Raw genomic sequence first — 12,751 nt, 5'->3', positions numbered from 1 at the left:
CTTCCCCCATGAGCGAAAAACCAATTCTTCGCGCGTTTGGGCCAATTGAGTGATTCTGGTGTGATACCATTGGCAAGAATGTCCACTTCCATTTTTTTCCACTTGGAAATGGCAGTCGCGTAGCCACCAGATCCCATGCCATGGTGGTATACCTTCTGTCGGGCATTCTCTTGGTTCCTTCTCACCCGTTCCTCACCCTCTTCCGATGTCTTGTACTATACAAAATCATTCTAGTAGGGCCTCAACTTCGCTGAGCGGGCCACTAGTATTGAAATTGGGCGTTACGTTCTTCTTGACGTATTTCGTGTACAGGGATTTCTTCCAAGTCTGAAATTGTGTGGCCATCTTCTTCATAGCCCACTTTCGAACTAGTTCCTTCAATTCATCATCAGTTGATAGCATCATAATCATCTGCTTGCAACGTGAAATATTGAAGAATATCATCCCAAATTAAATTCTTATCAAGATCAGAGACAAAACTAACATGAGGCTCATTGATCTTTTGCTTTCATTCACGGGCACTGATCGAAAGTCTGTCCCTTACAAGGCACCCACAGTGTTGCACGAATTTCCTTGCGCATGGACCAAGTTGTTCGCCTATCTCGATATTGAATTCCGATATTATGTAGCGCCCCTCCAATGGCTTTTTTGGGCCTCGAATTTTTTTTGCTTTTCGCCGTTGTTGTCGTCGATCCAGAGGGCTACGTATAATAGATGATAGATATTCAAATATATATATATATAATATTCAAATATATATATAAATATATATACCTCACCTGTATTTTCTTGCACAATATTTTCTTGGTTATCTTCAAGAGCCAGGTATTGACTCTCGTCATCTACATCCTGCTGGTCACCATCGGCAAATTGAGTGCCGGTGTTGATAATATTCATAATTTCTTCATCCATGTTGTCTCTCGAGGTAGCCATCTAGCTTTTACACCACCAGATATATCTATAAAAAATAAAAACTATATCTATAAAATGAACTCCTGCAAGATGTGCCACCTCAAGGATAGTAACATTTGTAAAAATCATTTCTGTATCTGTACTAGTGATAGAATCTAGCATAAGCCTTATTTAAGTGACTAGCTTGTTTGAAGGGGAAATCTTAACTGACAAAGTTTAAAGGTTTCTAGAGCATTTAACACTACTCTGCTTACTGAGAAAGTTGCTAGTGTTGTGTCGTTGGCATTTTTCATGGCCGTAGCCATGGTCATTGTGTTCTCGTCTTTTACTGCGGCAGGTAAGTAATTCACATGACATTTCCGCAAATTAACAGAAGAATGGGAGTGTACACACATAACAATCGATTATCGTTTATATTTATATATATATACTATGTTTGGGTACGGTGATTGACAGACTACTGCGACTATATCGGGATGTGTGAATAAATAACCATTCGTACTAGTTGACCTTGCTTACGTGATCATCTCGGCAAGCATTTCTCCACCGAACGGCACCGTACTTGGCCACGAAAGAGCTCCGATTCTACGAGGAAGGAAACACGATCTTACACGACCATTGCCGCTCTCCCTCGTAGAATCAAAGCTCCTCCTTGACGTCCGTTACTACTCGGCAGAGAACATGCTCGCCGAGCTAAACACGGTCCGCAAGTTCAACTAGTATGGATTTTCTACAATTTTCTAACTAGTCGTCATAAGCTACCGCACAAAAAGGAGGAAACGACGAGACACCAGGCGCGCCCATGCTCCACTGAGCTCGATGGCTCAGCGCAAAATCGCATTACAAGATTGCTGCCATGAGGGCTCGGCACACGCATCCATCCGATTACAAAAGGTTGGAGCCATTAATCCATCATAAACGGATTATATATGGTGGCGGCGGTGGCTCACATCCAAGGTGTCAAACGCGAGGTCTAGCTCCTGCAGCCAAAAAAACATGTTAGAGACTTAGACTTTACTAAAAAACATATTACAGAAGTATGCACCAAATTGATGAGCCAAATTAATACTAATGGAAATCAGCAGACTATTGTTTATAACAGCAAAATGTACAAAACAAATGCAAAAGCAAGCATCTCACTATATCTTCAAAAATGCTTCCATTGTCAATGCTGCTCTCATCAACATAGAGATTTTGTCGTAAAAAGTTTCTATCACTCAGGTTCCAATCCAAACTTCAAAGATCATGCACAGATTCTAGATTCATACAGAAGCAACTTTTTTTATGACTTGTAGAAATTGCAAAAGCTCATGATATCAGCCATAACTCCTACCAGATCAAAGTTAGCTCCTACATAGATTCTAGATTCATACAAAAGCTCATTTGCAACAAGTATGTACAAATGTATAAAATCATAATTCTAATAAACATGATCATCTAGTAGAGCTTTTAATTAAAGGATTTGTCATGCCGGAGCTCCATGGCCTACGGCGGCAGGCCTCCTTCTTCCCCTCCCGCTCTCGCCGTCGCCAAGGCCATGGGCACCCCGCCCCAACCTAGCCCGCGATCTCCATTGTCGTCGGAACTCTAATGACGGCATCATCAAGGGAAGTGTAGAGGAAGAGGGAGATCGGGCCAAACCTGGAGAAGATGTGCCGTAGCTGTGGCCTGCTGCGGATCTTGGAGAAGACTGCTTGGGAGCGAGGTGGGCCGAGGACGAGGATGACGCGAGGCGTGCGCTGGCCGGCCGATTACAGTGTGCGCGCGTGAGGTGAGGCTAGGGTGGCCTGGGGGCAGCGGCGCTGCTGGATTGATCTGGTGGAGAAGATAAGGCTTGGCGGAGACAGAGAGGTTTTATAAAGGGAGACCTTTAGTCCCGGTTGCCGCTACGAACCGGGACTAAAGACCCTTTAGTCCCTGGTGATGATTAGAACCAGGACTAAAGGTCTGATCTTTAGTCCCGGGTGTAGCCACAGCCTGGGAGTAAAGGTCATTTTGGTGGGCTACGAAAACGCAGCCCCACCTTTAGTCCCAGGTGTAGCCACGGCCCGAGAGTAAAGGGCATTTTAGGTCCAGGAGTAAAGGTGGTCTGCAGTTGGCTTTCTCCGGTTTCCATAAGTTTTTTCCTTTTTATATACTTCTTTTATATAAAAATGCATAGAGTTATTAATTGTCTAATAAATAAAATATTACCAAAAAAATTATAAAAAAAACCTTGGACTTGGTTTTGCATTATTATACACAACAAAAAATTGTAACCTAAACTCTTTTGTTTTACTGTATGAATATTTGACATAGTGCAAATAATAATTACAATTTGCACCATGCAAAAATATACTACTTAATTAAAATCATTAAAACTATTGCTTTTCGATAGGAAATTAGTTTTCACATCTTATTAACGTTGATCATTTGGTTTTTCATCACACATTCTCCACGGGAAATCCATCGTCTAGCAGAAAATTTATTTAAACCGTAGAAAATATGAAAACATGACAAAAAATCTAAAGTCACAATTATTACATAATAGGTCTAATACATCACTAAATATATCAAGCGGGCATAGTAGTGAACTTCTTCTTAACGTATATCCCTTGGTTATGATCGCGTCGTAACCATGGAGTGTCCTCATCATTTAGCTGGATGCTTGGGTCTTTGTTCACTGTGAAGGGTGGAATTCGGTCATCCTTTTCATAATCTTCTGATATGTCTGACTTGTCTTCAATTCCGACGATGTTTCTTTTCCCTGAAAGAACTATATGGCGCTTTGGCTCATAGATTGGGTCATTGTTGTTTTTCTCTCTCTTCGGTTTTATAGACATGTCCTTGATATAAAACACCTGATTCACATCCTTGGCAAGGACGAACGGTTCATCTTTGTACGCAATATTGTTGAGGTCCACGGTTGTCATTCCATACTGGTTGTCGACTGCTACTCCGCCTCCAGTCGCCTTTACCCATTGGCACTTGAACAAAGGTACCTTAAAAGTAGGTGCATAGTTTAGTTCTCATATCTCCTCTATATGGCCATAATATGCTTGCTTATTTCCATTAGGGTCGGTGGCATCTATGCGGACACCACTGTTTTGGTTGGTGCTCCTTTTATCTTGGGCTACTGTGTAAAATATATTCCCATTTATCTTGTACCCTTTGTATGTGAGGATATGCCACGATGACTGCCTAGCCAATAAATACAGTTGCTCATCAATACTCTCATCACCCTTGACATTCTTTTCGCAACCAGTCACTGAAAGTTTTCATGTGCTGACGCGTAATCCAAGCTTCAGACTTCCTAGGAAACTCGGATCGGAGCAACTCTTTATGTGTCTCGATATACGAATCCACCAAGGAGGAGTTTTGTAGAACTGTGTAGTGTGATTTATTAAAATAATTGTCCTACATACCAATATATGTTTTCTTCCCTAGTGTCCCCTTTCCACTTAGTCTCCCCTCGTGTCGCGATTCAGGAACACCAACCGGGTCAAGGTCGGGAATAAAGTCAACACAAAACTCAATGACCTCCTCTGTTCCATAGCCCTTGGCTATGCTTCCTTCTGGCCGAGCACGGTTGTGAACATATTTCTTTAGGACTCCCATGAACCTCTCAAAGGGGAACATATTATGTAGGAACACAGGACCGAGAATGCTAATCTCCTTAACCAGATGAACTAGGAGGTGTGTCATGATATTAAAGAAGAAAGGAGGGAACACCAACTCAAAGCTAACAAGACATTGAACCACATCATTCCGTAGTTTAGCTAGATCCATTGGATTGATTGCCTTATGAGAAATTGCATTGAGGAATGCACATAGCTTCATGGTGGCTAGACGTACATTTGGAGGTAGAATTCCTCTTAATGCAACTAGAAGCAATTGCGTCATGAGCACGTGGCAGTCATGGGACTTTAAGTTTAGTAATTTCTTCTCTGGCATATTTATTATACCCTTTATATTCGAGGAGAATCCAGATGGTACCTTGATGCTTGCTAGGCATTCAAACATGCTTTCCTTCTCTTCTTTGCTAAGAGTGTAGCTGGTAGGACTTAAGTAATGGCGTCCATCATCTGTCTTCTCTGGATGTAGGTTGTCTCATTCTTTCAAACATTGTAGGTCATGTCATGCTTCAAGTGTGTCCTTAGGCTTCCCATACACACCTATGAAGCCTAGCAGGTTCACACAAAGATTCTTTGTCAGGTGCATCACGTCGATCGCGCTACGAACCTTTAGGACTTGCCAATAGGGTAGCTCCCAAAATATGGACTTCTTCTTCCACATGGGTGCGTGACTATCGGCGTCGTTCAGAATAGGTTCGCTGCCATGTGCCTTTCCAAATACTACTTTCACATCCTTGACCATATTGAGTACATCCTCACTAGTTCGGTTGCCTGGCTTGGACTAGTGGTCTGCCTTACCTTTAAAATACTTGTCTTTCTTTCTTAGGGGGTGATTCGTAGGAAGAAATCGACGATGGCCAAGGTACACGACCTTTTGACATTTTTTCAAGAATATACCTTTAATGTCATCGAAACAGTGCGTGCATGCATTATATCCCTTATTTGATTGTCCTAAAAGATTACTTAGAGCAGGCCAATCATTGATTGTTATAAACAACAATGCTCGCATGTCAAAGTGCTCCTGTTTGTGCTCATCCCGCACACGTACACCTAGTCTGTTTCACAAAAGTAGAAGTTCTTCAATTAGTGGCCTTAGGTACACATCGATGTCGTTGCCAGGTTGCCTTAGACCTTGGATGAGCACTGGCATCATAATAAACTTACGCTTCATGTATAACCAGGGAGGTAGGTTGTAGATACATAGAGTAACAGGCCAAGTGCTATGACTACTGCTCTGCTCCCTGAAAGGATTCATACCATCCGTACTTAAAGCAAACTTTAAGTTTCTTGCGTCATTTGTAAACTCCGGAAATTCTCTATCGATTGCTCTCCACTGGGACCCATTAGCAGGGTGTCTCAATATATTGTCTACCTTACGGTCTTCTTTGTGCCATCACAATAACTTTGCATGGTCTTTGTTTTTGAACAGACGTTTCAAGCGTGGTATTATAGGAGCATACCACATAATCTTGACAGGGATTTTCTTCGTGGGACGTTTGCCCTCAACATCACCAGGGTTATCTCGCCTGATCTTATACCGCGATGCATGACATACCGGGCATGCATCTAACTTCTCGTACTTCTCACCACGGTAGAGGATGCAGTCATTAGGACATGCATGTATCTTCTGGATTTCTAATCCCAAAGGGCAGACTACCTATTTTGCTTCGTACGTAGTGATGGGCAATTCATTATCCTTTGGAAGCATCTTCTTTTGGATTTTTAGTAACTCCCCAAATCCCTTGTTAGATACACCATTCTTTGCCTTCCATTGCAGCAATTCCAGTGTGGTACCCAACTTTTTCTGTCCCGCATCACAAGTTGGGTATAGCAATTTCTTGTGATCCTCTAGCATGCGCTCGAACTTGATCTTCTCTTTTTCACTTTCGTATTCTCTTTATGAATGGCCTGACTAAGATCATCAGCGGGCTCATCTTCTGCCACTACCTCTTCTTTAGCTTCCCCATTGCAGTATCATTGAAGGCACCATATTCAGCAATAATGTTATCATCGTCCCAATGTTCTTCTTCACCTTCTTCCATTACAACCCCGGTTTCTCCGTGCTTCGTCCAACAAATATAGTTTGGCATAAAATCCGACTTCAACAAGTGTGAATAAAGACTCCTTGAGCTAGCATATTCCTTCAAATTCTTACATATGACACATGGGCAGCACATGAAACCATCGCGTTTGTTTGCCTCGGCCACACGTAAGAAAGAATACACACCCTCAATGAACTCTTGGGAGCAGCGATCAGCATTGTATATCCAATGCCGGCTCATCTGCATTACATGACATACATACCATATTAAAACCTAGAACATAATTAGTTAATTATACGACATGCATGCCACCACACAAGGTATTAATTTATGAAAGTCTCACTACAATATAGACAATCTCAACTACCACTAAAAAAACTAAAGCTAAAATGTACTTTAGCAGCATAAGAATTTCACGATCAATCCCAACTAAAATAGACAGATCATACATTTGTTCAACATCTATGGGCTTCTTTCGTAGGATCACTGCCTCATCAGCCACCGTAGCCACCTGTGCAAGAGAGTTTTGCACGTGTTCAACATACTCTTCCTCCCAGTACCAGCCTGAACATCCAGTGCCATCCCACTGAAATTAAAATAAAAAATTAGAACTTTAATTACAATCATCATGAAAATAAGTATAAATTAACCATAATCATCAAATGCGACAAAATAACTCACATTGCGATCCGGACACTTGTAGAAGATACGGCCCTTGTTGGGACACTCCTTCCTCACCCGGTACTCCATCACAATCTTCTCCTCACACTTGCCGCATGCAATGAGAGGAGGGTCCGGCCTCAGTCGCTTTGTAACTCTCTATACTCATTTTTAATATAATATAAATTTCTCATTTTATAAACAAATAAAATTAAAAAAACTCTAAAATTCTCTATATCTCTAAAGCATGAAGTGTGCTATGCATGCTAGAAATGAAAGCTCAATACTAGTTTTGAATAACTACTTTAACCTTCCTTCATCCAAATACGCAAACTTTAAAGTGATTTTGAGCTTAAATGGCTTACAAATAAAAAAAATCTACCATAAAAAAACCACATATATCTAGTCCATAAAATGAAATAAGCTACAGATAAAACACGAGAGTATAAAGTTGGTAACCTTTAGAACCGATGGAGGAATGGAAGAAATCTTGTGATACACCGGTGATGAGGAAGAAGAGAGGCCGGCGATAGCAAGAGAACACTGAGCTCGAAGTGGCTCGGGCTCGGGGAGGAACAAGGGCTATATAGGAGAGTACCTTTAGTCCCGGTTGGAGACAGAAACTGGGACTAAAGGTCCATTTCTAGTTCCGGACGGAGCCTCCAGCCGGGAGTAGACTTTTACTCCTGGTTGGAGGCACCAACCGAGAGTAAAAGTTAACTTTTAGTCTCGGTTGGTAGCTCCAACCGGGACTAAAGGTCCCCTCCAGCAAAAGCCTGGCGCAGTAGCCGTTGGGCAGGGACCTTTAGTCCCGGTTTGATCTACAAACTGGGACTAAAGGTCTCTCTAGTTCTGGACGCGAAAAATATCGAGACTAAAGCTAAATTTCGAGCTGGATCAAATGTCGTTTCTCTACTAGTGTATGGAATCCATTTAGGAAGCTGCAAAGTTATACAGCAAGCATTAACGTGTCTTATTATTCATATTATTTAACTGCATATGGTTTAATTTATAACTGTATATAAACTTCGGAAAAGCAAGACGTGCGCATGGTATATTAATTTAACTTCATCTACTTATATCGAATGTTTAGTCCAGGTCAAGAAAATCAAGGGGTAATGTATGCATCATCTAAGTAATGTGTGCTTATTCATCGGAGGTGGGTCCGATCATGGAGGAGGCAAGCGGACTGGTCCGACTAATGAGAGACTGGAAGTGCTCCTAGTAAAGAGAGATTGCAATCAAGTTGCTAACGCCTGGTCCTTCCTTCAGGCCGATTGTAATTTGCCTGTGACTAGCTAATAAAGTTTCTCTCTTTGCTCGTAAAAAAAAAAGTTTGTGCTTATTCGTATTTTACCTTAGGCCGTACAATAATTATTGCACATGCATTAGTGAATGGTTATATTAAACCATGCATGCAAAGATTCTAATGCTAGAACGTTTCAAACTGCATAGTAGGATGACAAAAAAATTCCTAGATGACTAGGGTAGGGTGACGAATCCGTCGGCTAACTCCTGTCGTCTGACCTCACAAGACTGTTAATTAAACATATCGCAGAGAAAACTTTGTCAAATAAATCAAGAGTTTTCCAAGGGCCAAAAATTGGATATCCGTTTGCTTACACGTGAATGCAAAAGACTATACGTGGAAAATTTAATCGCATAAAAAAAATAAAATACTAGCCTTATTAGTTTGATCTTTTTAGCAAAAGCCTTAATTAGTTTGATCTATTCGGAAGACAAGTTCTTGCACACAAAAAATAATGGAACAGGGACATTTTCACCTAACTTATTTACGTGTGGTTGTTAAGTTTGCTCGTAATCCAATGTGATGATGAGCAAGAGTAATTAAAGGGAGAAAATATAAAAAGATATTGATCCTTTTAAATTTAGTGCATAACCTTATATTGTATATTATATATACCGAATCAATAACAATATAAGGTACGCCAAACTTTTCCTAAACGTATGTACGAATAGCTAGATCACGTACAAGCGCTGCGCCCTCGTGCACACACGCCTGCTTAATTATATATCGTCAAATATCGAAGATATTTAGCAGTCTGGCTCGTGCGCACACGCGTCAGCTAGCCTCGATTAACAAAATTCGGTTATAGTATTAGCTGGATCAAACGTGCAGATTGCCGGAAACGGAAAGACGTTTCCCCCGCCGAGGCGTTGGAAAACGGAAGCAACGAACCGAACAGCCAAACAGGCTCCTCGTCTCCACGCCACGGCGTGTGCCATTCCTCTCCACTCGTTGCAGTGCACCACCAGGCGTAAACCCAATCGAGTGCGTCCACCAGAACTGCAGCAACGAGCGCGCGCGGCTGCTTTGCTTGCGTTAGTTTGCGCTGCGCCCTTGCACTCCGGCCTCCGCCTCGGCCTCTATATATATACGGCCAACCGGGCGCCGGCCACCACCTGCAGAATCCCAGTTCCCTCATATCTATCGATCGACGCTCCATCCTCGATCCTGCTCCAAGCCTGCCAGGCCAACCAGGCCGTCTTCTTCAGTTCTTCCTCTGCTCCATATCGCTCGCTCGCTCGGTTTTTCCATTGTTGGAGAGCCCGGAGAGTAGGCAGCTAACAGCAGCGCGCGCGCAGGAAGAAGGAAAATGGCGGCGACGATGGGCGCGGTGCGGGTGCTGTGCGGCGCGGAGAAGGAGCGGGTGGTGGGCACGCACAAGGCGCCCGGGGCGTGCCCGCGCTGCGGCGGGGCCGTGGTGGCCGTCGACGTGGAGAGCGAGCGGCGCATCCTCGGCCTGCCGCTGTGCCTCAAGAGCAAGCGCAAGTACTCCTGCACCAAGTGCCTCCGCCGCCTCGTCACCCTCTACAGCTAATTAAGGAACAAGCTAGCAGCGGGCCAGCGGCTGATCCATTTGTGCCAGCGCCAGCCGACCGGCCGGGCGGCGGCCGGTCACCGATCGATGAAGCTCCGATGGCTCGAGCTCGATCGACCTGATGGGACTGGGAGTTGGAGAAGTTTGTTTTAGCTTCAGCTTCTTGATTAGCATGATGGCTGGCTGGTGTGTTCTTCTAGCAGCTTGGAATAACTAATTAGCATGTCTCCCGCCAGCACTACCGGCAGTCAGAAGAGGTGGCAGCGTGCGAGTGGAACTGCACGTGATGCTGGCGTCTTCATTTCTGTTCTCTGCTTGGAATGTAAATTACAGTAGTATACCTAGTATAACTTCCGTAAGTTTCTCTCAACAAGGTTGTAGTGATTTTCATGTGGTGCTCAGCTTGGAGTGCATGCATGATCCAGGCTTTGTGCATCTGTGGAAGTTAATGAATGAAATGCAATATGCTGAATGCTGAATTCGTTCGTGGAGTCCCAATCGGGGCCGCTCCTTTCGTCGCTGTAGACTGAGATGACTGCCGCAGTGACTTTTCGCTTAAGCTGGGCTGGGCCCCTGTTATAGGCAAACTGTTGGCTGTTGCCGGCCGCTGATGCTGCGATGTGCTCTGGCCTATAGTTATAGTTATTAGGATCAGACCGGACATTAAATCGGTGAGGCCATCAGTTTACTGGTTCACTGGTCTTAATCGTTAAAAACCGGTTAAGTCGCTGGCTCGATAGTTTTGGACCGAATAAATTGAACCGGCCACAAATACTTCAATCCGGTGCAATATAATGTTATATATCAGGTAATTAGCAACACATGGTTGATCATATATACAAATAAGCTAATAAAGGACACAACTAACATGTTATAAAAAAGGATTTAATAGTAGTTCAAATATATACTGTTGGAAATAATCTCAATTGTTGAGATAAAGTGTACCAGTATGAAGAGATCGTCAAGATAATCAAAATAGATATATTATTTATGTATTTTAGAGCTGGAATAAAAAAGATATTAAAATTTGATTAAAAACATCCAAAGTAAACAGTAAAGGCATGGAGCATGGAGCCTGTCAAGCAAGTACTGTACGCATGCACATGTCACACTCAAACACACAGGCGGCAGTAGCAGACATGCCGGGCCCAGCACCTGTTGCTCTCGCGGGAGGCAGCAGCACGCGCAGTCGCGCACCACCAGACGAGATTCCCACACCCGGACGGTTCTGACAGAACCGGCCCGTTCCCTGGTTCTATAAAAAATCGGCCGGTTCAACCGGTTTTTACGGTCCGATCATATATTGGTTTTTTAAGTGAACCGGACCGCTATACTCTATGGTTCAGTCTCGGTCCGATCCCAATAACTATGCTCTGGCCTCCGGCTCCCGGCACTACCCACATGCCACACCATGTAGCGACGGAAGCAGCTGCTTTCTAGACGCTGGCTTCCCGTTTTACAGCTCTTGTACTTTTGTTTGTGTGGATGATCGGGGTCTGTCTACTCACCGCTCGGGTGATTTAGGCGGACGTGTCACCCGAGCGGTTGTAGCCCCTACAACGCTCGATTCCAGGAGAAACAAAAATCAAGTGTTTTTTAACCATCTAGCACTTGATTATTATGACCATAGAATCAATCAAAGAATATCAAAAAAATATTAACACAAACAAAAAAAAATAGCCAGACTATTTCTATGGAAGACAAATTGAAAAATATCAAAGGAGAACCAAATAAAACATATAAAAATAAAAAAACAAAAAAGATCAGATAAATGTGGATAACCAAATAAAACATACAGAAAATAAAAAAAGCCAAAAAAAAGATCAGATAAATATTTGAGTAATTCTGATCATATCTCATTTACAAATAATCAATTTATACCAGTTGAATATAGAACTTACATCTAAATTGAAGTAGTAAAATATGGTTCAATAAAATATAATTTGCTCTTACTAAAGGAATGAATATTGCACCTGCCCCTACGCAAAAGCAGCATGCACAGGCAGCACTGCACAGCACTCCACTGGCGCGCATACATAGTCCGTACATGGGAGGAGACGGAGCATGTCAGAGGAGAGAGAGGAGAGCGTGTCTCTGTTCGCTGGTTGGTTTCTGGGCTGGTTTGAACTGGCTGGTGCTGGTTTATTGTGAAAGTAAAATACTGTTGGCTGACTGGTTTGGGCTGGCTGAAACCAACAAGCGAACAGACTGAGAGTGGAGAGCGGTGTAGTGTGTGGGCTCTCCTAGGCTGCTCGCTCTCCCATTCAACGTGCAGTCCCTATTATAAAACATGGTGCCAGCAGTTAGGATCTTCACGTCTCCTCTCTCATGATCAACATAGTAGATGAAAGTAGAATATATAGACATAAGAGATAGGGAGGCTATTCTTTATTTTTCTCAATATTGATGATTACAACATAGAGCTCATATATATATATATATATATATATATATATATATATATATATATATATATATATATATATATATATATATATATAGAACTACTACTCTGTAGCTGGCTACAAAATAACTTATTCTGTAGCCACTTTGAGTTACGATAATTACTATATTAATTTATGAGATTATAGTAACTCCTTACTAAGTGGTTTACTATAACGTTATGGTAAATATCCCCGTGTGTTATAGTAACCCAACTATAGTAAATATATATTGACAT

General features: G+C 42.5%; 1 protein-coding gene across 1 annotated transcript; it reads left to right on the top strand.

Annotated features, from left to right (window-relative positions):
* The first annotated feature begins 9,603 nt into the window (after positions 1 to 9,603).
* LOC136495172 (uncharacterized) lies at positions 9,604 to 10,443 on the top strand. Its single transcript, XM_066491163.1, has one exon. It carries the CDS (start codon positions 9,847 to 9,849, stop codon positions 10,069 to 10,071), a length of 225 nt encoding a protein of 74 aa, XP_066347260.1. The 5' UTR covers positions 9,604 to 9,846; the 3' UTR covers positions 10,072 to 10,443.
* Positions 10,444 to 12,751: the final 2,308 nt, after the last annotated feature.

The sequence above is a fragment of the Miscanthus floridulus genome, chromosome 12, assembly GCF_019320115.1.
Source record: "Miscanthus floridulus cultivar M001 chromosome 12, ASM1932011v1, whole genome shotgun sequence".
Classification (NCBI taxonomy): Eukaryota; Viridiplantae; Streptophyta; class Magnoliopsida; order Poales; family Poaceae; genus Miscanthus; species Miscanthus floridulus.
Note: the sequence above shows the minus strand (reverse complement) of the source record. Positions and strands in the feature narration are given on the sequence as shown.

Coding starts and splice junctions, on each gene's coding strand:
- LOC136495172 (XM_066491163.1), top strand. CDS start 9,847: ATGGCGGCGACGATGGGCGCGGTGCGGGTGCTGTGCGGCGCGGAGAAG.